Source organism: Pongo abelii, chromosome 16, assembly GCF_028885655.2.
Source record: "Pongo abelii isolate AG06213 chromosome 16, NHGRI_mPonAbe1-v2.0_pri, whole genome shotgun sequence".
Classification (NCBI taxonomy): domain Eukaryota; kingdom Metazoa; phylum Chordata; class Mammalia; order Primates; family Hominidae; genus Pongo; species Pongo abelii.
In genome coordinates, this window is record NC_072001.2 from 48,153,706 (window position 1) to 48,179,244 (window position 25,539).

The following is a 25,539-nucleotide window of genomic DNA, read 5'->3' on the forward strand; positions in this document are numbered from 1 at the left end:
TTTTATTTTTCATTATTTATTATATAAAAATTACACATCCAATCTTCTCAATTCTCAGTTCTTAAAGAAATCAACTAAGCCTTCAAAGACTTTTAGTTTTGCGTTTTCCATGGGTAACTGGTCCTAAAAATTCTCCCCATCCCCACAGGACAGAATGACCAATCTTTCAGGCTTGGCCCTGAATATGTTTTTCAGTTGAGGAGAACAGGAGATGAAGAAAGCAAGTGGAAGACAGTCCATTGCTCTGTCCACAGTGGAGACTGGCACAGAGAACCCGGGGCTGGAGCTCATGGTAATTCACCAGTTTAGTTTCTCTCTGCAGAGCTGTGGGCTGCTGCATGGCCTCCTGTAAGGGTATTTGGCTGCTCTCAATCCCCATCATCCCTGGCAGGGCTCCGTGACTGATCGCAATGCTCCCTGTGCTTGTAGGAAAAAGAAGTAGAGCCTGAGGGAAGCAAGAGGACTGACGCACAAGGACACAGCCTGGGGGATGGACTGGGCCCTTCCACTCACCAGAGGTACTGGTGTTTTGGAATCTTGTTCAGTTAGGAAAGGATCTAGGGTGGGCTGCCCCTTCAGGCAGCTTGTGGTATTATCACAACCACTCCACCTTACCATGTGTACATATATATATGTATCTTTCGTAATTAATTAACTTAAACATGTGCCATAAACAACAGGAGTTCAGCAGTATCAGTGTTGGTTGGACTGAAAATAAAAATAATAACAATGGTAATAATAATGGCTAACAGATTTTGAGTGTATGCTTACTATTTTGCAGATTGCTTTATGTTATACATTTATTTTCATAACAACAGGTAGGTATTCATTTTAATCCTTTTAGAAATTAATTTACCATATCATTAAAAAAAAGTAGCTCTTCTGGAATACTCAGATTTGGGAATGGTGGAGAGGAAGGGAAACCTGGTGAGAAAACACAGAAGGACTTATTATAAGTATAATAAAGACAGTAAAAAAGATCTTAGAAGTCAAAAGAGAAGAGTCTCAAGAATGAAGAAGGTACAGTCCACAGTGCTATGTGAACAGGGGTCTAGGAAGGAGGAGTGAGAAAAATCTTTGAATTTGTTCATGGATCTGGTCCCAGAAGTAATGTCAAAGAAAATTCTTTGAGTAAAATAGATCATATGGAAGGAAGCAATGTTCCATGGTCTGGAAAAGAGTGGGTATTTATAAAAGAGTGCAGAAGTCATACACTAAAAGCTGAGAAGAGGATATTGGATAGCTTCTAAAGGGAATACGGTCATGAGCCACATAACGATGTTTCAGTCAATGATGGACCGCATTATACAATGGTGTATAATCATGTATATCAACGGTGTATATCATTACACAATGGTGGTCGCATAAAATTATACTACTGTATTTTTACTGTACCTTTTCTATGTTTAGATACACAAATACTTACCATTGTGCTATCGTTGCCTACAGTATTAAGTACAGAAACATGCTGAACAGATTTGCAGCCTAAGAATAATAGGATCCACCATATAGCCTGGATGTGTCGTAAGCTATACCATCTAGGTTTGCATAAGTACACTCTAAGATGTTCGCATAATTATGAAATTGACTAATGTTGAATTTATCAGAATGTATCCCTGTTGTTAAGTAACACATGACTATATATGGAGATGATTCAGAGCAGCTTCCAAACAAAAGGTTATTTTTATTTGTTTTCTTCTCTTTATTTTTGAAAGTTACCCAGTGACTTCTTAAAATTTTTAATTGTTTTATACACAATTTGCTTCTCTCTAAAAATTTTTATATTATCATGTTTTATATATACTGAATTGACAGTAAACTCTTTGTAAGTTTTTCATGCTTACATGATATTTCGTATTTTACTTAGCAGTGTGGTCGTTAATCATGTAAGTCACACTGCTTGGGTCTATATTTGAACAGTGGTATGCTAGTAAATGTTTAAGAATTGACTCTCCACTGGGCTAGTGGCTCATGCCTGTAATCCCAGCACTTCGTGAGGCTGAGGTGAGAGGATCACATGAGCCCAGGAATTCAAGACCAGCCTGAGCAACATAGTGAGACCAGCCTCTACAAAAATTTTTAAAAATTAGCAGGGTGTGGTGGTGCGTGCCTGTAGTCCCAGCTACTCCAGGAGTCCGAGGTGGGAGGATCACTTGAGCCCAGGAGATTAAGGCTGCAGTGAGCCATGATCGTGCCACTGTACTCCAGCCTAGGGGACACAGTGAGACCCTGTCTTGAAAAAAAAAAAAAAGAAGAAAGAACAGGCTCTCCAGGTGTAGTTCTGCAATGAATGTTGGTTAATATTTTTGCTCACCTTAATGAGGAGTAAGACCAGGGGTTGGCAAACTTTTCCTATAAAAGACAAGGTAGTAAATATTATTGGTTTTGTGGTTGATGTGGTCTCTGTTGCAATTATTAAACTCTACCATTTTCGTAGGAAAGCAGCCACAGGTGATACTAAACAAATGAGCATGGCTGTGTTTTGATAAAACTTAATTTTTAAAAAGAAGGTGAGATGAACTTAGCCCACAGACCACAGCTTGCTAATCTTTAGTCTAGATGAAATAATAAATTAAGACTTTATTTATAGTATTTGCCTGTAATGTAAAAACTCTCAACATGGCTGATTTCAAGTAACCAAAGGGTTACTTGAATAAAGAGTTGGGAAGAGATTATCAGAGGACATCATTATATAAAATTTCCACCATACACATACAGCAGACATGAATAACTTCATGAGCTCACATAACAGAAAAATGTAGCAAAATAATTAGAAAATGATGAGTTTTTAATATTTATTACCTTTGTCTTTAATGTAATTTAATTGTACGTTTATATAGTTTTAATTTTTAGTAATGGCTTGCACAATTCCTGAAAATGTAACAATCACTTCTCTCAAGCCAGCGCAGGCCAGCTTCCCCTGCACCACTGACTCTAGCACTTACCAGATTTTGGGCAAGTTATTTACCCTCTCTAAACCTCAGTTTTCACCCTGTAAAACAAGAATAATATTAGTACTTAGCTGAAAGGATCTTGGTATTTTTTTTTTGCCAGACTGTTGTTGGCACCTTAAACTGCTCTGATATATGACATGTCCAGTTCCCTTCAAGTCTCATCGACTTTATATTTTCTCATATAAACCATGTTAACTAGTTACATAGATATAAAATCATGCCTTAAAGTTCTAACTTGCATTTATTTTTATTTTTTGAGAAATGAGGTCTTACTTCGTTACCCAGACTGGTCTTGAATTCCTGGGCCCAAACAATCCTCAAGTCTCAGCCTCCCAAAGTGCTGAGATTACAGGTGTGAGCCATGTGCCTGACCTTAACTTGCATTTCTTTAAATTCTTGTAAAGCTACACATTTTCCTCCATTTGCCTTACTTTCCATATTTCTATGTGTGATTTTCTTTTCTTTTTTTTTTTTGGAAACGGAGTCTCACTCTGTCATCCAGGCTGGAGTGCAGTGGTGTGATCACTGCAACCTCCACCTCCCAGGTTCAAGCGGTTCTCCTGTCTCAGCCTCCCGAGTAGCTGGGATTACACGTGCTACCATACCCAGCTAATTTTTTTTTTGTATTTTTAGTAGAGATGGTGTTTCACCATGTTGGCCAGGCTGGTCTTGAACTCCTGACCTCAGGTGATCTGCCCACCTTGGCCTCCCAAAGTGCTGGGATTATAGGCGTGAACCACTGTGGCCGGCCTACTTTTCTTTATCAACTAAAGTAAGTTCTGGATTTTGAACCTCATTTCCTTTCTCCTGACCAACTCTAATAGAACCCACATAGATTTCTTGTTTCCAGTTCTCCCCACCTCCTGCCAATCTATCCTATATAGCTTCTACCAAAACTACCTAAAGTATGTCTGAACTCCCTTATATCACAAACCTCTGTAGCTCCCCAGTTGCTCCTGAACAAAGCCAAACTCCACAGCCTGGTATTCAATTCTCCCCAAAACCTCTTCCCCTCAACCAGGATCTGTATCCAACTTGACTTTCCAACATTAACTCTTGCAATTCCCTTTCTAATACCACCCTATGCTCTAGTGAAAGTCAACTATCAACCGTTCCTTATATGTAATCCCCAATTTCCTGCCTCCATGTCATGCATGTCATTACATCATTGCTTCTGAGTGTACTGTCTTCATTTTATGTCTTTGTGCCCAAATACAACACATATTTTAAGGCTCAACTCAAGAGCAATCATGTCCATGAAACTTTCCCTGATGTTGCCTCTCCTCACCTCAACCTCACTGGCCCCAGTCCTAAGAGGTCCCTTCTTTCTCCAAACTTCCATAACATTCTATCTGACCCTCTCTCATAACACTTTAAGCTTTTGACATTTTGTTACAGACTTACATGTACATTATATCCCCTATACTGGACTGTAAATACATTGAGGGCAAGATCAATGTCTATTTCATCCTTTTGTCTCCTATAACACTGGGAACAATGCTTTACCCATAGTTTATACTTAAAATTCCATAACATTCAAAATTCAATAAATACGTTAATAAGTTATGTATATAATCTAGATAATAGACTTTGTAATTTCTTCATGTGTACATTTTTCAATTCTGTTTTGTTTCTGTATTGATTTTTAAGTATTTATTTCTTTTTCTTCTTGTTCTTTTGTTTGATTAACTCTGATGATCTAGGATGCTTTGTAGGGAGTAATCTGACATGTAGCTTTAAGCTGATGCTTTTCCATACTGATACCCATTTTTCCAGCAATAGTTATTAAATTGTGAGTTCTTTCTCTATTCTGATGTTGCTTCAACTTTATTAAGTTAATGTGATGATTTGGATTTATTTTTAAATCTTTTGTTTCATTGACACAGTTCTGAGTACTTAACATGATATCACTGTTTACAATGTACATTAAAACTTGATGGCTCATGTATTTGCATTAGTTTTTCCTTTAAAAAATATTCCTTGGGGCTGGGCATGGTGGCTCATGCCTGTAATCCCAGCATTTTGGGAGGCCAAGGCAGGCAGATCACTTGAGGTCAGGAGTTTGAGACCAGCCTGGCCAACATGGTGAAACCCAGTCTCTACTAAAAATACAAAAATATGTGGGCATGGTGGTGGGCACCTGTTCTCCCAGCTACTCGGGAGGCTGAGGCAGGAGAATTTCTTGAACCTGGGAGGCAGAGGTTGCAATGAGCCAAGATCATGTCATTGCCCTCCAGCCTGGGCAACAGTGAGACTCCGTCTCAAAAATACATATACTATATATATTTTTTTGTCAAATTTTATTTTATTATTATTATTAATTTATTTTTTTGGGACTGCATGCCATAGTTTAACTGGTACAGTTTTTTTTGCCTTTATAGTGTAATGTTTAATAAAGCATAGCATGCATACAGAAAAATAAATATAAGCCTTAATGAATTTTCACAAAGTGAATACACCCATATGACCATCACCCAGATGAAGAACCAAAACATTATCAGTACCCAAGAACCATTTTATGTTTCCTTTCAGTCGGCCTCCCTAAGGGTAATCATTATCCTGACTTTTAGCATCATAGATTAATTTTGCCTGTGTTTGGACTTTATATGGGAAGTCTAATTTATACTTTAAATGAAAATATACCACATATATACTCTTGTGTTTGGCTTCTTTTGCTTTACATTGTGTTTTGGAGATTCTTCCATATTATTGCATATATTGTACTTTGTACATTTTTAATTGCTGTATAGTATTTCATTGTAAGAATCTACCACAGTTTATCTGCTCATTTTACTGTGGGTCTGAATTTTAGTAGTTTCTATGCTTTTGCTATTATAGTGCAGCTATGAACATTTTTGTGCATGTCTTTTAGTAAAGATAAATACACCTTTCTATTGGGTATATACTTTGGAGTGGAATTGCCATGCTATAGGGTATGTGTAGGTTTATGTAGCTTTAACAGATGCTAAACATATTTTTACCAAATTTCACTCCCCTGGCAGTGTTATGAGAGAGTGTCTTTTTTCATTGTCTCCATTGTATGTGTGTAGTATTATCACATTGTAGCTTTGCTTTGTATTTCCCTAATGGCTAAGGAACTTGTGCACCTTTTCAGCTTTTTCTGGCCACTGAATATTCTCTTTTGTGAAGTGCCTGTTCAGGTCTTTAATTGGCAGTGTTTTTCTTTCTTAGTGTATAAAAATAGTAGTACATTTTATAAATGATGAAATACAAACAAGAGTACATTTTAAGTACTTGCCATTAAAAAAATTGGTATGTAAGGTAATGCATGTGTTAATTAGCTTGATGTAGCCATTCCACAATGTATATATATTTTAAGGCATCATGTTGTATACCATAAACATATACAATTTTTGTCAATTTTATTTTAATTTTTTTTTAGAGATGGGGTCTCACAATATTGCCCACACTGATCTTGAACTACTGGGCTCAAGTGATCCTCCCTCCTTGAGCTAGGATTACAGGTGTGAGCCACTGCACCCAGCCAATTTTTGTCAATTTTAAAAAGAAGTACAAAATTAATACCCTGGATGATGTTGCTACCACTGTAAATGATATTCTTTCATACTTTCTAGCTATCTGTCACAAGTATATAGGCAAATCATTTTTGTGAGTTTTATCTATCTACCTATTCTTTTATTCAGCAAACACTTATTGAACATCTATTATGGGCCGGGCACTTGTTAGCGACCTAAAGCAATAATAGTATGTGCTAGGTACTAACTTAGGCACCAAGAATACAAAGATAAAAACAGAAATGCACCTTTCCCTGATATGCTCACAACCTAAGAAAGACAGGTAAACAGAAAAATGACAATATCATGCTATATGGTAAGTACTATATGATAAGTGAGTTGTGGTCAGGAGGTGATGGAAGAAATCTTTTCTAGGCATGCAATTTATATCTACTCTTGGACTAGTCCATGCCCGCCTCTTATTTTGCAGGAGGCTTACTGAACTAGCATTTGACTGCATATAATTTTAAATCAGCTTTATCTAGTACATCGGTTTAGGTCCCAACAGGAAACAGATGGCATACTTAAATTAAGATAATTATAGGAGAATTTATTTACAAAGAGACCATTACAAAGATATGTATGAGGTATGGTGACACCAAAAGAAAGGATAATGCAAGAAGCAAAAGTCTTGAAGCAGTGAGCAGTTACTATTCGTAGGCCTGAAGGAATAAGATGTAAGAGCACCTGGCAGGAAGTCAGATAAAAAGACCTCCTCAACACACTGACCTGTCTTTTCATACACTCTGATCTTCTGTGGAGGTCCCAGTAGCAGAACCCAACCTGATAAGCCAGAGGACATGGGAGTACCTTGATGTAGTTTACATGAGTTCAATTCCCAGGGCACAGAGTGGAGTGGAGAGTGGTGCTGGAGGAGCACACCAAAGATATCTGGCACACATAGGAAGGCAAGGATTGAAATTAAATTCATTCCTTGATATACTTTGCAAATGATGTTCCAAAGATAATGATGTCCTCAGGTATGCTGCCCCTTTTACTCACTACTTTCTCTATTAAGCATGGAAAAATGAGGAAGGATCACTTGAGCCCAGGAGTTTGAGACCAGCCTGGGGAACACAGCAAGACCTCATCTCTACAAAAATTTAAAAAAGAAAATTAGCTGGGCATGGTGGTGCACACCTGTAGTCCCAGCTACTCGGGAGGCTGAGGCAGGAGGATCACTTGAGCCTGGGAGTTCAAGGTTGCAGTGAGCCATGATCACGCCATGCCACTGCACTCTAGCCTGGGCAACAGAGTGAGACCTTGTCTCTTAAAGAGAAGAAAAGCAAAGCAAAGCAGAGTTCTTGAGATCCTAAAGAATCATCTTGAGTTGATCCAGTCAGATGGTGATAAGCATTGTTTTCTCCTTTCTCAGCTTACCTGTATCTCATAGTACACACTCTGCTCAGCTAACACAGGGTTGGGCTCCCTGCAGAAGGGGCAGGAGGCGGGCAGGAATGAAAAGGAAGACTAGGAACTGGGAGTGTGTTAGATGGGAGGGGCAGCCATGGAACTCCATGGGCCAAAGCCCCAGGGCATTAGGAGTTAATGGCTGGTCCTAACCCTGGCTAAGCTGCCCTGCCTCAGCATGACTGCCAGAATGGGACCTTCTTGCTGAGATCACCTTCTTTGGAGCTTCCAAGATTTTGGAAATTAGAGCTTTTGGCTCAGATGGCTGCAGCTTGCTGAGCATACTTAGGAGTGGCAAAGACAGGCAACCCTGGAATCTAGGGAAGACGTGGCATAGAATGATGGTTAAGAGCTCAGATGCTGAAGCCAGAGTGTATATTCTGTGTTTGCTCCTTACAGCCTCTTTGACTTTGGGAAAGTTATTTAACTTCTCTGTTTTTCAGTTTCCACCTCTGTAAAATGGGAATGCTAATAGTAACAGCTCCAGGGGTCTTAAGAGGAGTCAGTGAGTTAGTATTTGCTAAGTTCTTAGAAAGAGCTCAGCATAGAGAAAGCACTATATACATGTTTCTTAAGTCAAACTTGAATATCCCTACTTGCTGGGCCTCTTCTCTCAGGCCTGCCCATCCAGAGCAATTCTTGAGGTTGGTAGCATTTTCCTTCCTGTCAATGCACATTTGGCTGACTGTTCAAGGCCATAGGTTTGTTTGGTTTTTAGGGAGGGATGGCCAAATTGCCTCTAAGAAGAATAGATCCTCTTGTGAATATGGAAGCTTAGCAATCCCCTGTCCTTTCAGAATGGGAAAGGAAAGTAGTACATCCCTGACATAAGCAGTACCCACTTCTATGGTAGGAGACTACCAAGGATATTGCTAGTTCAGGGTGAGTAGGGTATTCTGACCTGCTGCCCACTAGCAAGGTTTGATTTGCCCTTTTTGGCATTGTGGGACACTACCTAACTTCCTCCTGGCTGAAGAATATTCTTCATTGACTAAGAGCTAATTCTGCCTTGTGTTAGGTAATCTGAATTCTGAGAGTTGAATTAATAGAAATGGGATGGAGTAATTCTTGTATCTTAACTTTTGGGTTCTTATTAGGAGGAGTCAGTGGCCTTTCAGCAAAGCAAGAAGTTTCTGCAAAACACACGCCAGCTTGTTCAAGAAGATCCTGTTGGGCCTGTTGTGTTTGGGTGAGATATTGAGAATTCATGAAAGTGAGAAACACAGTTATTTTAGAAATTTGCCTTGTGTCAAGGTGATTACCAGGTGGAAGGCATTTTTATTCAAAACTGATCTAAAAAGCTATTTGATGTATCAATCTTAACTACTTATAGGTGAACCATAATGTATTGAACTGCACTTGTAGGAACAAGTGAAATCTGAGAATAAACTATTTTTCAAAAGTGTACTATTTGACGGATTTAAAATATTTCAGAGAATGGGGGCTTATCCTTTTTTTAGTGGCTTGATTTGGTGGAGTGCATGATTCTTGCAGCCTTTATGACAGAAGCCTGTATTATACCTTACTTATTTGCTGGTTTACTAGTAAGATCAATGATATAAAATATTCTTAAAAGACAGCAGAGCTCCGTTTAAAACATACTATCAGTGGTATATGGGGCTTTGATGTCAAAATAAGAGGCAGCTGGGATGGTGGGAGCAAAAATTATATTTGGGATGAGTAAGAGAGCCATGGGATGAGGTCCACATGGCTGCACTTCCTAGTGGTAGCTTTGTTTACATGGTGTGTTCCAGAGGCAAGGTTAAAGTGACTGGGGTAATAAAGTTTCAAGGCGAGATGACTGACTTTTGAAGAGTCTAATGGTGAACACTGATCAAATCTACTCCAAGGGACAGACAGAGGATATTAGATAAAATAGAAGGGAATGAGATTTCATTAGGGACCAGTGAAAATATGCAGTCCTCGCATTAAGTCAGACTGTCCTTGGGAATCCTCAAGAAGAGGACAGTTAGACATCTATCCTGGCCTCAAGAAGTGCAGCTCCGTCTGACAGTAGGGCTGGGTGGCAAGGTCTCTGGAGGGTTTTTCTTGCTGTAAGTCCCAGGCATTCATGACTGGAGTTTCATTTGCCCATTGGAAGCACTGCCTTGCTGATCCTTACTCTGCTTCTTCTCTTTTTAGCCTATGCTGCCTATTTCCTGGCAGCTTGCATCTTGAATTTCCAGAGGGCACTGGCCTTGTTTGTCATCACCTGCTTGGTGATCTTTGTCCTGGTTCACTCATTTCTGAAAAAGCTCCTGGGCAAAAAATTAACAAGATGTCTGAAGCCCTTTGAAAACTCCCGCCTGCGGCTTTGGATGAAATGGTAAGATAAGAATCTCAATACCTGGCCTCACAGCTTATCCCAGTCCACCTCCTTTTTTCTCTTTTGATAGTTGCTGAGCAGTCTCTCAGACCCGCACATATGCTTTTCAGAACCAAAGCGCAGAGAAAAATAACAGGCCTCTGAGCACAGGACCTCAGTCCAGATTCTTGTAGCCTTGGGTCTCAACATTGCTGCGGGGCAGGAGGAGTTTAGTTTCAGAGAAGAGTTTTAGTCTGATTGTCATCAGGGCCAGTGTCAGAAATGAGAAAAATCATACTCCTCTTCAGTGAAGTAATCAGAACACAGAGCCTTGCAGCTGCATTAAGCGATCAAATTGATTTGGTGGTCATTGGTGTCTCCCTTAGTTCCCTGATACTTTTTATGCTTTTTTCTCTCTAGTCTCCTAGACTTCCTGCACCCACTGGTGCCTTTTAAAATTCCTTAGAGTTTAAAGAGAAAACCTACAGTTGTGTATATTCTGAACTGGAGTCTATAGCACCCACAGCTCTAACATGGCCTTTGATCACAGGCCAGGAGTGAGAGAAAAACTTTCAGACTCTCTATAAGTTATTTGTTTTTCATTCACTGGGTTGATGACATGGTCTTGGCATTCCTTCTTCAGGGTGTTTGCAGGAGTCTCCTTGGTTGGCCTTATACTGTGGTTGGCTTTAGATACAGCCCAAAGGCCAGAGCAGCTGATCCCCTTCGCAGGAATCTGCATGTTCATCCTCATCCTCTTTGCCTGCTCCAAACACCACAGTGCAGTGAGTTTTGGGTATTTGGGTTGGGTATAGCAACACATGGCCAAGGGCCAAGTGATAATCATAAAGTGTATGCATCAAGTATTAATTACAAGGGCATAGAACTAAGTTCGTAACAACCCCTAGAATTTGCCTCTTCGATAATTTTGTTTCTAAGATAAGTTTAAAAAATTCTCAGAGGCCCTAGACCACTTATTTTGAAACTGTAGATTGTGATCCATTAATCAATCTTGATACCAATTTTGCGAATCTAGGCCAGTGTTAAAGAAAGAACAAAAGAAAAAAAATAAGGAAGGAAAGAAAAATAGAATACAGTAGAAAATCAGTTCGCATTGCAGATAGTACTGTTAAAATATTGATTTATAAAACTTTTATTTGTATGTATGCATGCATATATGTGTGTATAAGGTCATCTAACCTCTAGACACATTTTTTAAGAACCTTATGAACATATGTGGCTTTTTATGTATTACTGCCCTGTTTCTCCCTACCATTGCCCCTGCTCCCTATGCCATCAGACCCTAGACTTACTGTTAATATTCTAGGTTGGTTCCACCCAGAGTACATGTTTAAAACTCCAACCAGGTAATGGACTAGCAGAACTCACATTGGAATAATTTTCTTATTGATCCTAGGTGTCCTGGAGGACAGTGTTTTGGGGCCTAGGTCTTCAGTTTGTCTTTGGGATCTTGGTCATCAGAACTGATCTTGGATATAGTGCGTTTCAGTGGCTAGGAGAGCAGGTCCAGGTATGAGAAATTAAATGCGAGGGCTTTTCTCTTTTAGAATCCTAGAGAAAGGAGATTTGAGGGGAGCATGAGAAGATTAGGCTGTATCTTGTTAATGATGTGGTGGAAGATCTGGTTGGGAAAGGAGACAGTGTACTAGGATACAACTAAGAATATGAATAAAGAGCTCATGGGGACATAGCCTGCCCCTGGGCTGTCAAAGAGAGGCCAACCTCAGTAGCAACAGTAGGTCCTCAGGACGCATGGGGCTGGTCTCGTCTTCCTGTGTGTCCTTTTGGGTTTCATTCTTATTCTGTCTTTTTCTTTTTTTCCCTTCAGATTTTCCTGAACTACACTGTGGCTGGCTCCAGTTTTGTCTTTGGGGATACACTGGTCAAGGATGTCTTTGCTTTTCAGGTGATACCTATTTTATGGGCAGGAATGATGGTCTATGGAGGGGTAGAGGAATAAAGCAGAGGATGAAAGTGTGTGTCCAAGAAATCAGCCCCCCTGTACACCAATTTGACCCTAAAAAGAGGGTTTAACCCCATCAGTAAAGGAAATGGCATCTATCTCCTTCCCTTTGGTCATTGCCATCATAAAATTAGATGAAATGAGAATTGGGGGAAAAGGGTCAGAAAACAGCTTGTGGTTTAGTACTGGTGGGACAATGGATTTAATACATTTAAAATGTATCCCTAAACTAGTTTGTGTAGGTACTGAATACCTACACTGTATGAGATACCCTTGGAATGCTAAGAGTTTAACTTAGAAGCCTAAAACACAGTCCATTCACAGCCTACACAGAGTATGCAACGTAACATCTCATCACCTGCTACCATTCTCATTACAGGCCTTACCAATCATCATTTTCTTTGGATGTGTGATGTCCATTCTCTATTACCTGGGCCTTGTGCAATGGGTAGTTCAGAAGGTGAGTCATTCTCTTACACCAGTCAGGAGACAGGCCTTCATCTTGTCATCAGTCAGCTTTGGAAAAATGCCCATAGGTAGGGTCTAGAGTGTTAGAAACAATGGGAAAAGGCAGGCCCTCTCAAGCATGCCTGATAGCAAACTGTCAGCCCAGGCCCTAGGTAGGTTGAGGGCAGAGCAGAGAGAAGATGAGCTGGACTGCCCTTGATACTGAGTTTTAATGTACTTGTTCTAAAGGCAACGAGTCCTGAGTTCTGGTCAAGGCTCTGTTTGTAAGTTGGTTTTTGGCCCTGGGCTTGCTGCTCTACTTCTCTAGGCCTCAGTTTCCTTATCAGTAGAGGAGGAGGAGTTTTGCCAGATGTTCTCCAAGATTCCTGCTAACATTAATGGTTTAGGTTTCTGTATTCTTCTAGGTCGCCTGGTTTTTACAAATCACTATGGGCACCACCGCTACAGAGACCCTGGCTGTGGCAGGAAACATCTTTGTGGGTATGGTAAGCACCTTGAGGCCTTTTGGTCTTCTTCCCTCTGAGGAACTGAGAATTTGGCACAAAACAAGAGTATGCTTTCCTTCTGAAAAGTCAAATAAATGAAGACTGTGGGGCAGCCAATCTCGATGAGAGATAACTCAGCAGCTCAAAGAAGACTCTGCTCATTGTGTTCACCCTTTGCGCCTAATAATACTTCCCTGGTAATACTTAATCTGGAGGGATAGCCTTCACCACTTCTAATGAACACTTCCTACATAGGAATGTAGGGAATGTCCTGGTCCAATTCATATCCCCTTTTGGAGGCTATGAAGGGTGTTTGATCCTCATTCTGGTTTCTCCTGTGACTCCCTGCAGTACTTGGTTTCCAGGGTCTCTAAGGAGGAAATCACTTGTCTTGCTCATGGCTAACGCCCAGGCTCTTCCCCATAATACTTGCTTGGTACATTCGTCTGTATGGAGTAGGTGCTCCATATGTGCTACTGACTGATCAGCTCAATGTTGGGGACAATGACTTGTCACATTTGCAGGGAGTTAGTACTGAGGTCTTTCTCTCCCAAGGCTCTAGGCTGCTTCTGAAATGTTCTCAGAGTACTTCTGGATACTTTACCATAGCACTCCACATTTTGCTGAAATTATCTATAATCAGCCTAGTTTCCTATGTGAGACTATAAGCTTCTAAGAGTAAGGACTTTGCCTTAACTATATTAATGTCCTTAGCATCTAGTACAGTGCTAGGCACATAGTTGGCACTTGTTAAATAATAGATACCATTATCTTAGGTCAGTGCTGGATACGGCTTACATAGATGGCCCTTCATAATTTCATAACATTTTCACAAACATTATTTCTTTTGATCCATAAACAGGGGGTTTGGATCATCTATTTGTATTTCATTTAATGAGTACTGTTTAAGCATCTAATATGTTCTCATTAAGTGCACTGCATTCCATAAGTTCAGTAAGTGTGTGGTTTTAGACATTGAGAATATACAAACAAAATATACCATTTCTCTTCTATCACATTTTAACATGTCAATAGATGAAACAAGCATGTATAGAAACAGGTGAGAACTATGCCAGCCAGGACAGGATTGGGTGCCAGAGGAAGTAAGGCAGAAGCTGGATGGGCCCGACAGCTGGGCTCCGTGCTCACTAAGTGAAGCTGTGGCTCACTGAACAGTGCTCACACTGGACGGATGTATGTCTAGTGGGTCCAGCCCCTGGGGCTGGGGTGGGCACTCTGGCGTGGGGAGTTGCACCTTCTTGGAATCTGACTATTTTCTCCGTGTTTGTAGACAGAGGCACCTCTGCTCATCCGTCCCTACCTCGGGGACATGACACTCTCTGAAATCCATGCGGTGATGACTGGAGGGTTTGCCACCATTTCTGGCACTGTGCTGGGAGCCTTCATATCCTTTGGGGTAGGCATAGTCTGCTTGATCACTCCTGGGTGAGCTTGAGTTGGGTTTGATAGAAACACTGATGCCTAAGTCTGGCGCCTCACAGGTTGATGCATCATCCCTGATTTCTGCCTCTGTGATGGCCGCCCCTTGTGCTCTCGCCTTATCAAAGCTAGCGTATCCGGAAGTGGAGGAGTCCAAGTTCAAGAGTGAGGAGGGGGTAAAGCTGCCCCGTGGGTGAGTCCAAGGAGGCATATACTTTGGGAGATGGTGAGCTGTAGTTAAGAGTGGCACTGTGGTGGCAGACATCAAGTCTCCCTGAGGGGGAATAATGTGATTCCATATTCCCTCTTGCTTATCTCTGCTGCTTGCTAATCATGCTGGTTTTCTTCATTTAACCCTCCCACCTGGCACTAGCTTCTGCATGCCAGTACCCTCTGTCCTTGCCATCCATGCAATTACATGACAATTATATCTGATATTGCTTCAGAGTAATTTCCACTAATAGGGTCACTGAGGAACCCCTGTCACCTTCTACATTGGCCTTGCACCCTCTTCCCGCACGATAGGGACAGTGGGGTTTCTCTTCTCTGAGGGGCTGAGACTGCTGTAGACACCCTATTCTTGCCCTCTGCCCAATAACCACAGGAAGGAGAGAAATGTCCTGGAAGCTGCCAGCAACGGAGCCACAGATGCTATAGGCCTTGCTACTAATGTAGCAGCCAACCTGATTGCCTTTTTGGCTGTGTTGGCCTTCATCAATGCTGCCCTCTCCTGGCTGGGGGAATTGGTGGACATACAGGGGCTCACTTTCCAGGTAAAGGATTACATTTGTTGGGCTGTCCCTCTGGGATGTGGTTAGGTAGCCCTTCAACCATGCATGTCCTTCTGACCCACAGTAAGCCAAGAGAGAGCATGAATAGAATGGTAGAGGAGATTGGGCCAAGGCTCCAGAGAAGGTCCTTGGCACCTGACCTTTGTTATTAGTCCTTCCTTTTCCTGTGATATCTCTCTTTCACTCAGGTCATCTGCTCCTATCTCCTAAGGCCCATGGTTTTCATGATGGGTGTAGAGTGGACAGATTGTCCAATGGTGGCTGAGATGGTGGGAATCAAGTTCTTCATAAATGAGTTTGCGGCATATCAGCAACTGTCTCAATACAAGAACAAACGTCTCTCTGGAGTGGAGGAGTGGATTGAGGGACAGAAAGAGTGGATTTCTGTAAGTGACAATCCAAAAAGCATAAACACCGTGAGGTCTCAGCCATGGTTATCTGAGGGTAGACAGAAAGTGCCAAACAGGTTTGTTGCAGACCTGCAAATGCCTTTCTGGGGTCGCAGGCCTAACTACAAAGCAAGCAGAACAGCATACCTAGCAGCCTCATCTGCAGCGCCTGAGCTATTACGGGTCTGCATGCTATTTTCCCCCTCCCACCCCTTCTTCATTATAAGGTTCCCTTCTTCATTTATAAGTTTAAATTGCTCCAAATTAATATCCTTTTTCTTTCCCTTTGCCTTTCTCCTCCTCCTTCGCAATCCTTCTCATTCCCAGGCCTTCTCCTTATTCATAGCCTTCAACAAGAACAGCGTTGGGCAATGAGGCCCATGGTGGTTTCCATGTCATTATCCCTATAGTAACTCAGGGAACAGTTGTTTTCTGAGCATCCTTTCATGTTCCTTGGGAAACCATGGAAAAGACTGGGGGCTGTCAGTACTCTGGAACTTCTATTGTGATTATAAGACCGCACGCATGGGACTGAATTTATTTGCTTATTTATTTTTGTTTTCCCTAGGTGAGAGCTGAAATCATTACAACATTTTCACTCTGTGGATTTGCCAATCTTAGTTCCATAGGAATCACACTTGGAGGCTTGAGTGAGTTCATCCATTTTCCCAGCTCCCCAGTAAGACAGCCAGATCCCAGCTTCTGTAGTGGGCAGTCCTGGTGCTTCAGCACAAGTTGGGATCAGATAGAGAAGCCATTGTGAAATGTGCCCATTTCTTAGGCTGCAGTTAACTTGGACCTAAGGCAGTCATGCCCACCTGGCTATGCATACAGCCCTTTATAATCTCAACTTCAGTTACTTTTTTTCCTTTGGATTGGAGGAAACTAATTTTATTTTAGTTTCCCCAAATTAGTTTTAGGCCCCAAAAACTAATTTTATTTTAATTTTCTCTATGAGGAAGAAAATATAATGATATTATTTCAATTTTGCCATTAAATTGGAGTAGCGCATATATAAATAAAGATATTTATTTAATTAATTAATTTTTTTTTTTAAAAACAGAGTCTCACTCTGTTGTGCAGGCTGGAGTGCAGTGGTGTGATCTCAGCTCACTTAAACCTCCACCTCCTGGGTTTAAGCAATTCTCATGCCTCAGCCTCCTGACCTGGGATTACAAGTGTGTGCCACTATGCCCATTAATTTTTTTTTTTTTTGTATTTTTAGAACAGACGGGGTTTCACCATGTTGGCCAAGCTGGTCTTGAATTCCTGGCCTCAAGTGAGCTGCTGCCTTGGCCTCCCAAAATGTTGGGATAACAGGCGTGAGCCACCGCGCCTGTTCTTGTATTTTATTCAGTAGTGAAGACACTTTTTGAAATTAGGCTGCTCACTAGTCATCCTCATGGAAACACAAAGAATTAAAACAAATAAAAGCAGCAGGCACATAAAGCAGATAGACAGTAAGAGTGAGTGGTGTAAAGTGTTGGATTTAAATCTGCAAGTACCAAATGTTAAAGGAGTGGGTCTTTGAAGCAGACACAGATATATTTAGACTGTTGGAGATACTGCTGCATGGGGGTGATGGTTGGAGGAATAATATGAGGAAAGTGGAATTGTCCTTGAGGACAGGGGCACAGGGATGACTAGCAGATCCCAAGTTTGGAAGATCCAGGTTAGAAATGGATCTTAGGCTGGATGTGGTGGCTCACGCCTGTAATCCCAACACTTTGGAAGGCCAAGGCAGGAAGATTGCTTGCTATAGGAGTTTGAGAGCAGCCTGGGGCAACATGGTCAGATTCTGTCTCTATGAAGAATTTGAAAGTTAGCTGGGCATATTTGCACATATGCCTGTAGTCCTAGCTACTCGGGAGGCTGAGGTGGGAGGATTGCTTGAACTCAGATCGAGGCTCCAGTAAGCTGTGATTGCACCGCTGCACTCTGACATGGGTGACACAGGGAGGTCCTGTAGAAAGAAAAAAAGAAGAAAAGGAAGGAAGGAAGGAAGGAATCTTAGAAGGAGTAGATTATAATAAGAAATATAGCTCAGTGTGTCCCTTTTTAAAGGCAATTATATTCTGGGGTAGAGTCATTTAATTCATGTATTTGGTAGCCAATTTAATTGAAAGGTGAAATAATTCCCTTTCAGTTTACCTTTTCCCCTTCTGTTAAACACCTGACTATATTGTTCTAGTCTTGATGCCTGATTACTGTCTGATTATGAGATTGCCATCTAGTAGTGGGATATGCATTGTGTGGCTAAGTCTTACGCCACACAATGAGTGTTCCTTTCCTTAGCCCTCTGTCTCAAAATAGTCCATCTAATTCTGGTCCAGGCTTAAGAGTGCATATCTCAAGCAGTGAACGCCAGGCATTTGTACCTGCCTGGAAAAACCCAGAGCCTTGCTTGATCCAGATACATCTTGGGTATGTTCACAGAACCATTAAAGTGAGGGTCAGACACTCAATCCTTGATCTGAGGAAAGTCTAAGTTAGTGATCCCTCAGGACTAATGTATACACACACTTCTTAGGGCAACACTGGCCAATCTCAGCTGGATGGTAATAAGGACGCTCTTCATTGGCTGTGTTTTGTTTCCCTGTGTTCTTCTAAGTGGGGCCTCATGGGATATACCTGATTGCCTTGGTGGGGAAAAGCTGAAGTTATTTCATTTTATTGTCTGCAGCATCAATAGTACCTCACCGGAAGAGTGACTTGTCCAAGGTTGTGGTCAGGGCCCTCTTCACAGGGGCCTGTGTATCCCTTATCAGTGCCTGTATGGCAGGTAGGTGCCTCAGCTCTGATGGAGATACTGCTGCATGAGGGTGATGGTTGGAGGAATAATATGAGGAAGGTGGAATTGTCCTTGAGTACAGGGGCAACAGAGATTACTTCCCTAGATCATGACAGGATGTCTTTCAGAATATTGATTTACCCATCCATTCCACAGATACATGGCAAAGGCACCTAATCAACAGTGTCCACAATTCGTGCCAAAAGAATAAAGAGCCTTGAGAAGCATGTGTCAGATCTTCCCCTTAGTACCTCTGTCTCCTTTATCCAGGAATCCTCTATGTCCCCAGGGGAGCTGAAGCTGACTGTGTCTCCTTCCTAAACACAAATTTCACCAATAGAACCTATGAGACCTACATGTGCTGCAGAGGGCTCTTTCAGAGGTAAGCACCAGGACCCCATTCCCTTCTCTCACACACGGCCCTCAGGTCTCCAGGGTAATGCTGTTGAGATTGAATAGAGTGTATGAGAAGGGCTGTGAGTACTGGTAATAGCCTAAATCAGTGTTCTTTTCTCTTATTGGGTGCATCTTCATTATTAACTTAGTATGCTCCAGCGACAGGGTCTACCTGTGTTAGTGGGCTACTGAGAAGTAGAGCAGCAAGGGAAGAAGAAAAATGGTTTCCCTGATAAGAAATTACTCTACTGGCTGGGCACGGTGGCTCATACCCACAATCCCACACTTTGGGAGGCCGAAACGGGAGGATGGCTTGAGCCCAGGAGTTCGAGACAAGCCTGGGCAACATAGCAAGACCCTGTCTCTATTTTATATTAATTTAAAAAAAGAAATTACTCTACTTATTGTGATTGGAATACAGGTAGGTTATAGGTAGACTTAGCAATGGTTATAAGTGGCTAAAATATTACAGGCTTCTTCAGACAGAAATGAAGAAAACTGAGAGAGGATAAAGTTGAATTTACAAAATCATGATGAGTTCAGGTAGTGTAAAAACGAACTTGTTTACCAAAATCTAGAATATGAAAAGAAGAGGATATGTCATTAAGCTAAAAGAACTAGTTTTGGAACACACAAAAGGAAAGATTTGAGGAACTAGAATGTTTGGTGCCTTCAAAGAAAAAGGTGTGTGTGTATTGGTGGTGATATATGCGTGAGTGAAGGGAGTTGTGGGAAAAAAGGCTGAGAGATCATAAGAAGCCTTGTATGAAATACTAAAGAATTTAGGTTTTGACCTGCTGAATTCTGAACACTGGCATGATCAACTATGCTGTTTCAAAATATCATTTCGGTAGCCATTTGGATGGCAAGGAGACCAACAAACACCCTGCTGTAATAGTCCTAGTGAGAGATGGTAAGAATTGATACTAAGTGGTTGTGAGGTTGGAGATACACTAGATCCAGTAGAATCAATAGGACTGATCATTGGCCAGATAGGAGGAAAAGGTGGGGTGAAGAAGAGGAAGGAGTCTCAAATGACTGTCTCTTTTCCAGCATGAGCAAGTAGGTCTAAGGAGTGCCATTCATTCACAGAAGAGGAGGACTAGTTTCAGGAATGGGAGTAAAAGGGAGAGATTATGGCTTAATTCAGTTTTTGTTTTTTATATTTACTGATTTATTGTATTGAGATCGGGTCTCACTATGTTGCTCAGGCTGGTCTTGAACTCCTGGACTCAAGGGATCCTCCCATCCTGGCTTCCCAAAATGCTGGGATTACAGGCCTGAGCCACCATGCCCAGCCTTAATTCAGTTTTTGATGTGTTAACTTGGAGGTAGTTGCAGGACCACCCTGTGAAGGTACTCAAAAGCCGCCTCAGGTCTGGGCTTCAAGAGAGAAATCAGAGCTGGAGATAGATTTAAAAGTTATGGGCTAGATACAGTGGCTCACATCTGTAATCCCAGCACTTTGGGAGGCCAAGGCAGGAGGATCGCTTGAGCTCAGGAGTTCAAGATCAGCCTGGGCAACATAGCAAAACCCCATCTCTACTAAAACAAAACAAAACAAAACAAAACTAGCCAGGCATGGTGGTGTGTGCCTGTAGTCCCAGCTACCTGGGGAGGCTGAGGTGGCAGGATCACTTCAGCCCAGGAATTAGAGACTACAGTAAGCCGTGATCCATACCACTGCAGTCCAGTCTGGGTGACAGGGTGAGACCCTGTCTCAAACAAACAACAAACAAACAAACAAACAAACAAATACAGATTTGGAAGTTATTAAGTGGTCTGTTCACTATATAGGTAGATATTCAGGTGCTGGCTGCTTAACAGGTTACTGGGCCAAGTTAATGAATGTTGCCCCTCCTGTGTTTGGAGGTTATCATCAGAGAAGGCAACTAACATATTTTTTAAAAAATTCTTTGGATGCACCATTAAAGTTGAGGTATGAGCTGGATTCATCATTGCCTCTGGCATCGTTTTTGATTTTTTTTTTTTTTGAGACACAGGCTCATTCTGTTGCCCCGGCTGGAGTGCAGTGGTACAGTCTTGGCCCAGGCTCAAGCAATCCTCTTACCTCAGCCTCCTGAGTAGCTGGGACCACAGGCCAGGTGTGTGTCACCATGCCTGGTTAATTTTTACTTTTTGTAGACACGGGCGTTCATCATGTTGCCTGATTCTTATGTTCTTGTGGCATTTTGGTGGATTTTCTAAAGCCACATACTAAAGATCATTAGCATCTAGAATATGAAAGACAACGTTTTTGTCCAATTAATTTATACTAATTAAGTGTAAGCTGTTTTCAAGAGGAAGGTGGCCTTGGAATACCACCTTACTTTTGAGAATCAATTCAATACTAAATCATTATAAGCCATACATATTGACTCAGGGATATCTAGAAATTTCCAAATAGACTATGGTTAGGAGTTGGGCAAAGGAGCAGACACACATAGTTTATGGTTTCTTGCTGGTATTATCTTGAGAATGAATGAGAAAAGAAATATAATTGGGTTCTATTTGGTCATGGCTGATGCATCAATTTACAGGTTTTTGTTTTTGTTTTCAGCTGCTTAGTATAACTTATTGATATGTTTTGTTGCTTTGTTCCTGTCTGACCCCTTATGTACCTCCGTGGTTTTTCATTGCAGTACTTCTCTGAATGGCACCAACCCTCCTTCTTTTTCTGGTCCCTGGGAAGACAAGGAGTTCAGTGCTATGGCCCTTACTAACTGCTGTGGATTCTACAACAATACCGTCTGTGCCTAAGGCTGCTTGATCTATTTCCATAACAGTTTTGATCTTAACAGCTTTGTGATTGCAAAGGTTTTTATGTACTCAGGGTGCCCACAACTCACTCACCAAGATCTTTAACAGTAAATAACAGTAAATGTAAAAGATTCATTTTGTGCTGGGGTCGGTGGCTCACGCTTGTAATTCCAGCACTTTGGGAGGCCGAGGCGGGCGGATCACAAGGTCAGGAGATCGAGACCATCCTGGCTAACCCGGTGAAACCCCGTCTCTACTAAAAATACAAAAAATTAGCCGGGCGTGGTGTCGGGCGACTGTAGTCCCAGCTACTCGCGAGGCTGAGGCAGGAGAATGGCGTGAACCTGGGAGGCGGAGCTTGCAGCGAGCCAAGATCGCGCTACTGCACTCCAGCCTGGGTGACAGAGCGAGACTCTGTCTTAAAAAAAAAAAAAAATAAGAGATTCATTTCGGTTCACTGTATCCCAATAATGAAAAATAGCTTTTGTTTTTCCATTATTTGGCTGAACCAAAAAATGATATTCCTCATGGGCCCTGCCTGAACTTTTATTTGAAAAAATAAGTATTACTATGTCAAAAAAGTCTTACAAATCACACTTCTAGTTGCCATCTTAAAAATTATGTGATGCAGTGTGCTATAAATGTGATTTAGTACGTAATTTGCCTGGGACGGGGGAGAAGCTATATTTATTGGCTTGTGGATGTGGATGAGCTGGATTTATATTACTGATGTTACCTTTGAAAGGTATATGAATATTTAATGGTAAGATTTCTCTGGTTGTCAAACATTTGTAAATGCAAACTTCTTAACAACATTACACAGTAAACAAAAAATACTTCCTGTATACTAAGGAAAACTTCTAAGGAATATCCATTTCTTAAAGGCCATTACTTTGTTATAGTATTCTGCTTTAGTGCTAGCCACATTTGCTCCGAGTTTATGGGGAAGCCTTTAAAACAGTAATTTTCAGTGGGAAGGGGGCCAATTTTGCTTTTCAGAGGACATCTGACAGTGTCTCCAGACATTATTGGTGATTAAAGTGGGAGGATGCTACTGACATCTAGTGAGTAGAGGCCAACATTGCTACTAAAATTCCTATAACCAAAGGTCAGCTCTCCCACAATGAAGAATTACCTGGTCCCAAACGTCAATTGTGCTGAGACTCAGAAACTCTGATTCAAAATATTTAAGATATTTATTATATTTAATATTATTTGTTATATTAATATTATAGCCTTAAGGAAGGGTTTCAAAAGGATACAGGAGTTCCTCAAAAAGTTAAACACAGAATTACCATAGAGCCCCACAATTCCACTCCTACATATATATTCAAAAGAATCGAAACTAAGTTCTCAAACAAGTACATGCACATGCATGTTCACAGTAGCACTATCCACAACAGCCAAAAATTGGAAACAGTCTAAATGTCCATCAATGGATAAACTGTGTTACGTACACACAATGGAATTTTATTCACCCATTAAAAAAAGAAGTACTGATTTATGCTATATAGAGGAACCCCGAAAACATGCTAAACGAAAGAAGCTAGACACAAAAGTCTTATTATTGTATGATTCCATTTAGATGAAATATTCAGAATATATAAATCCATAGAGACAAAAGGGAGATTGGTGGCTGCCAGGGCCTGGGGAAGGAGGGATTAGAGAGTGACTCCTTAACGAGTTTGGGGTTTTCCTTTGGGGTGATGGGAATGTTTTGGAACTAGATAGAGGTGGTGGTTGTGCAACATTGTGAATGTTATGTCACTGAATTGTTCACTTTAAAATGGCTAAGTTTATGTTATGTGAATTTCACCTCAATAAAAAAATTTTTTAGAAGGATTCAGGTACTTGTATCTTCCCTTAGCTAATCTACCTTCTTCAATTTCCCAATTCTCTCAGCTCAGAACCACTTGGTCGTCTTCTGTCTCGATTCCTATCTTCTCTCCTGTTTTCCAAACTTGACAGAAAAAGGAAGCTTCAATAAATTGTTTCTTGAACTACAGATGAATTTTACTCTATGCCTGGTTTATTTCTGAGAGGCAGCAGAACGCAATGGTTGGTGGTATTGGACATGACGCCAGATTACTTGAATTCTGATTCAAGCTCTGCCAGTTATCACTAAGGTGATCTTGGACAAGTTCCTTAACTTCTCTATGCCTTGGCATCCTCATCTATAAAATAAAGATAGTGAGACCCACCTTATAGGTAAAGACAGTGACATTGCTGTAAGGGTATTATCTGTTTTCTGTTGCTGATAACAGAATACGTGAAACTGGGTAATTTATAAAGAAAAGGAATTTATTTCTTAGAGTTACGGAGGCTGAGAAATCCAAGGTCAAGAGGCCACACCCGGTGAGAGCTTCTTGCCAGTAGGGACTCTGCGGAGTGCAGGGGCAGTGTAGGGCATCGCATGGTGAGGGGGCTCAGTGTGCTAGCTCAGGTCTCTTCTTATAAAGCCACCAGTCCCTCTCCGTGATAACCCATTAACTCATGAATGGATTGGTCCATTCCGGACGGCAGAGCCCTCATGACCCAATCACCTCTTCAAGACCCCATTCTCAATATTGCCACACTGGGTATTAGGTTTCAACATGAGTTTCCGAGGAGGCATTCAAACCACAGCAGGGAACAAAACAGTGACTGCTCGCTCCAAGTCTAATGTAAGGTTAGCTATTACTATTAGCTGTTACTAATAGTATTACTATACTTACTATAATACCATAGTAATAGTATTATAGATTATAGTAGTAATAATACCATTACTACTATTTAGGAACCTGAGTTCATGGCTATCGATTTGTTGAGTAATGTATGAAATTCAGTTCACACAAGGAAGCATAAGAGAAGGGGGCTCTTTATCTCCCTCCAGGGCGGGGGCCAACTTTTTAATTCGGTTTTTAAATTCTCAGGTTCCTACTTAAAGTAAACCTGGTCTAAACTCTCCCTCTTAGAGGGCCTCGCTGTAAATGCGGGAAGCACGCCAATCTCAACACCAGTGTCCGCAGAACACTGTCAAATGCAGGAGTGAATAGGAAAAACAAGAACTCACTGTGTCCTGAATAAACGCGACGGGGCGAGAGGCGTTCCCAGACGAGGGCGGAAGTGATGTGAGCGGGTGTGGACCGCCCTAGTTGGGTGGAAGGGCCAGTCAATCCTGGGAGGCCCAAAACGGGGACCAATCGCTCTTGGGCTCCGCCCTGGAGGCGGGGAAAACACGTCCACCACGTGTTCTGGGCGGTGCCACGGCGCACGCGCATTCCTCCCACAGCTAGTCTATCCGGGTCCTGATCCGCGGCCCTGAGAGGAAGAGCTGTTGGAGCAGGAGAGTCCTGAGAGAAAAAGACGGAAAATCGTGGAAAGGCGCTGTGTTGGGGGAGGAGTAGTGTGGAAAGGAGACCGCGGGGATGAGGAGAGGAGAGAGGCAGGCTGCATCACCTAATGGGCAGTCTGTCTTAAAGTACACTGTTTGTCTTAAAGTACACCGTAAAGCCTCTCTTGTGCCTGTTGTTTAGAGCCTGCCCTTTTTGCTTAATGTGTATGGACATCTTTCTAGGCCAGTACTTATAGAGCTACCTCATTCATTTTGTTTATTTACTTGTTTGTTTGTTTGAGACAGAGTCTGGCTCTGTTGCCTAGGCTGGAGTGCAGTAGCACGATCTGGGCTTATTGCAGCCTCCACATCCCAGGCTCAAGCAATCCCCCTGCCTTAGCCTCCCGAGTTGCTGGGACCACAGGCATGTGCTAATTTTTTATGTTTTGTAGAGACAGGGTCTCGTTATGAACGTTTGTGTCTCCTGAAGTTCATATGTTGAAATTCTATTCCCCCA

At 41.6% G+C, this 25,539-nt stretch overlaps 1 protein-coding gene and 1 long non-coding RNA gene across 4 annotated transcripts; one reads left to right on the forward strand and one right to left on the reverse strand.

The window, feature by feature from the left end:
• On the reverse strand, window positions 1-24,880 carry LOC103892507 (uncharacterized). Of its 2 annotated transcripts, none has more exons than XR_008513554.2 (5): window positions 24,762-24,880; window positions 2,946-2,992; window positions 2,315-2,352; window positions 857-924; window positions 1-417 (listed from the first exon to the last, which is right to left on the reverse strand). It is a non-coding gene; the product is annotated as an uncharacterized LOC103892507 (long non-coding RNA). The 2 variants fall into 2 exon arrangements; XR_656712.3 differs by having other exon boundaries at window positions 1-422; window positions 24,762-24,879.
• Window positions 171-21,856, forward strand: SLC28A2 (solute carrier family 28 member 2). 2 transcript variants are annotated; one of them, XM_002825407.3, is made up of 17 exons: window positions 171-292; window positions 430-518; window positions 8,998-9,089; window positions 10,043-10,226; window positions 10,849-10,990; window positions 11,623-11,736; window positions 12,055-12,132; window positions 12,569-12,649; window positions 13,062-13,142; window positions 14,434-14,559; window positions 14,645-14,775; window positions 15,187-15,355; window positions 15,562-15,759; window positions 16,331-16,412; window positions 18,446-18,544; window positions 18,824-18,935; window positions 21,592-21,856. In XM_002825407.3, the coding sequence occupies exons 1-17, from the start codon at window positions 212-214 to the stop codon at window positions 21,707-21,709; spliced, it is 1,977 nt and encodes a 658-aa protein (XP_002825453.3). In that variant the 5' UTR covers window positions 171-211; the 3' UTR covers window positions 21,710-21,856. The 2 variants fall into 2 exon arrangements, with proteins under 2 accessions (XP_002825453.3, XP_054387382.1); XM_054531407.1 differs by lacking the exon at window positions 18,446-18,544.
• Window positions 24,881-25,539: the final 659 nt, after the last annotated feature.

Coding starts and splice junctions, on each gene's coding strand:
- SLC28A2 (XM_002825407.3), top strand. CDS start 212: ATGAAGAAAGCAAGTGGAAGACAGTCCATTGCTCTGTCCACAGTGGAG. Junction 293..429: donor ACCCGGGGCTGGAGCTCATG/GTAATTCACCAG, acceptor CTGTGCTTGTAG/GAAAAAGAAGTAGAGCCTGA. Junction 18,936..21,591: donor TGCAGAGGGCTCTTTCAGAG/GTAAGCACCAGG, acceptor TTTTCATTGCAG/TACTTCTCTGAATGGCACCA.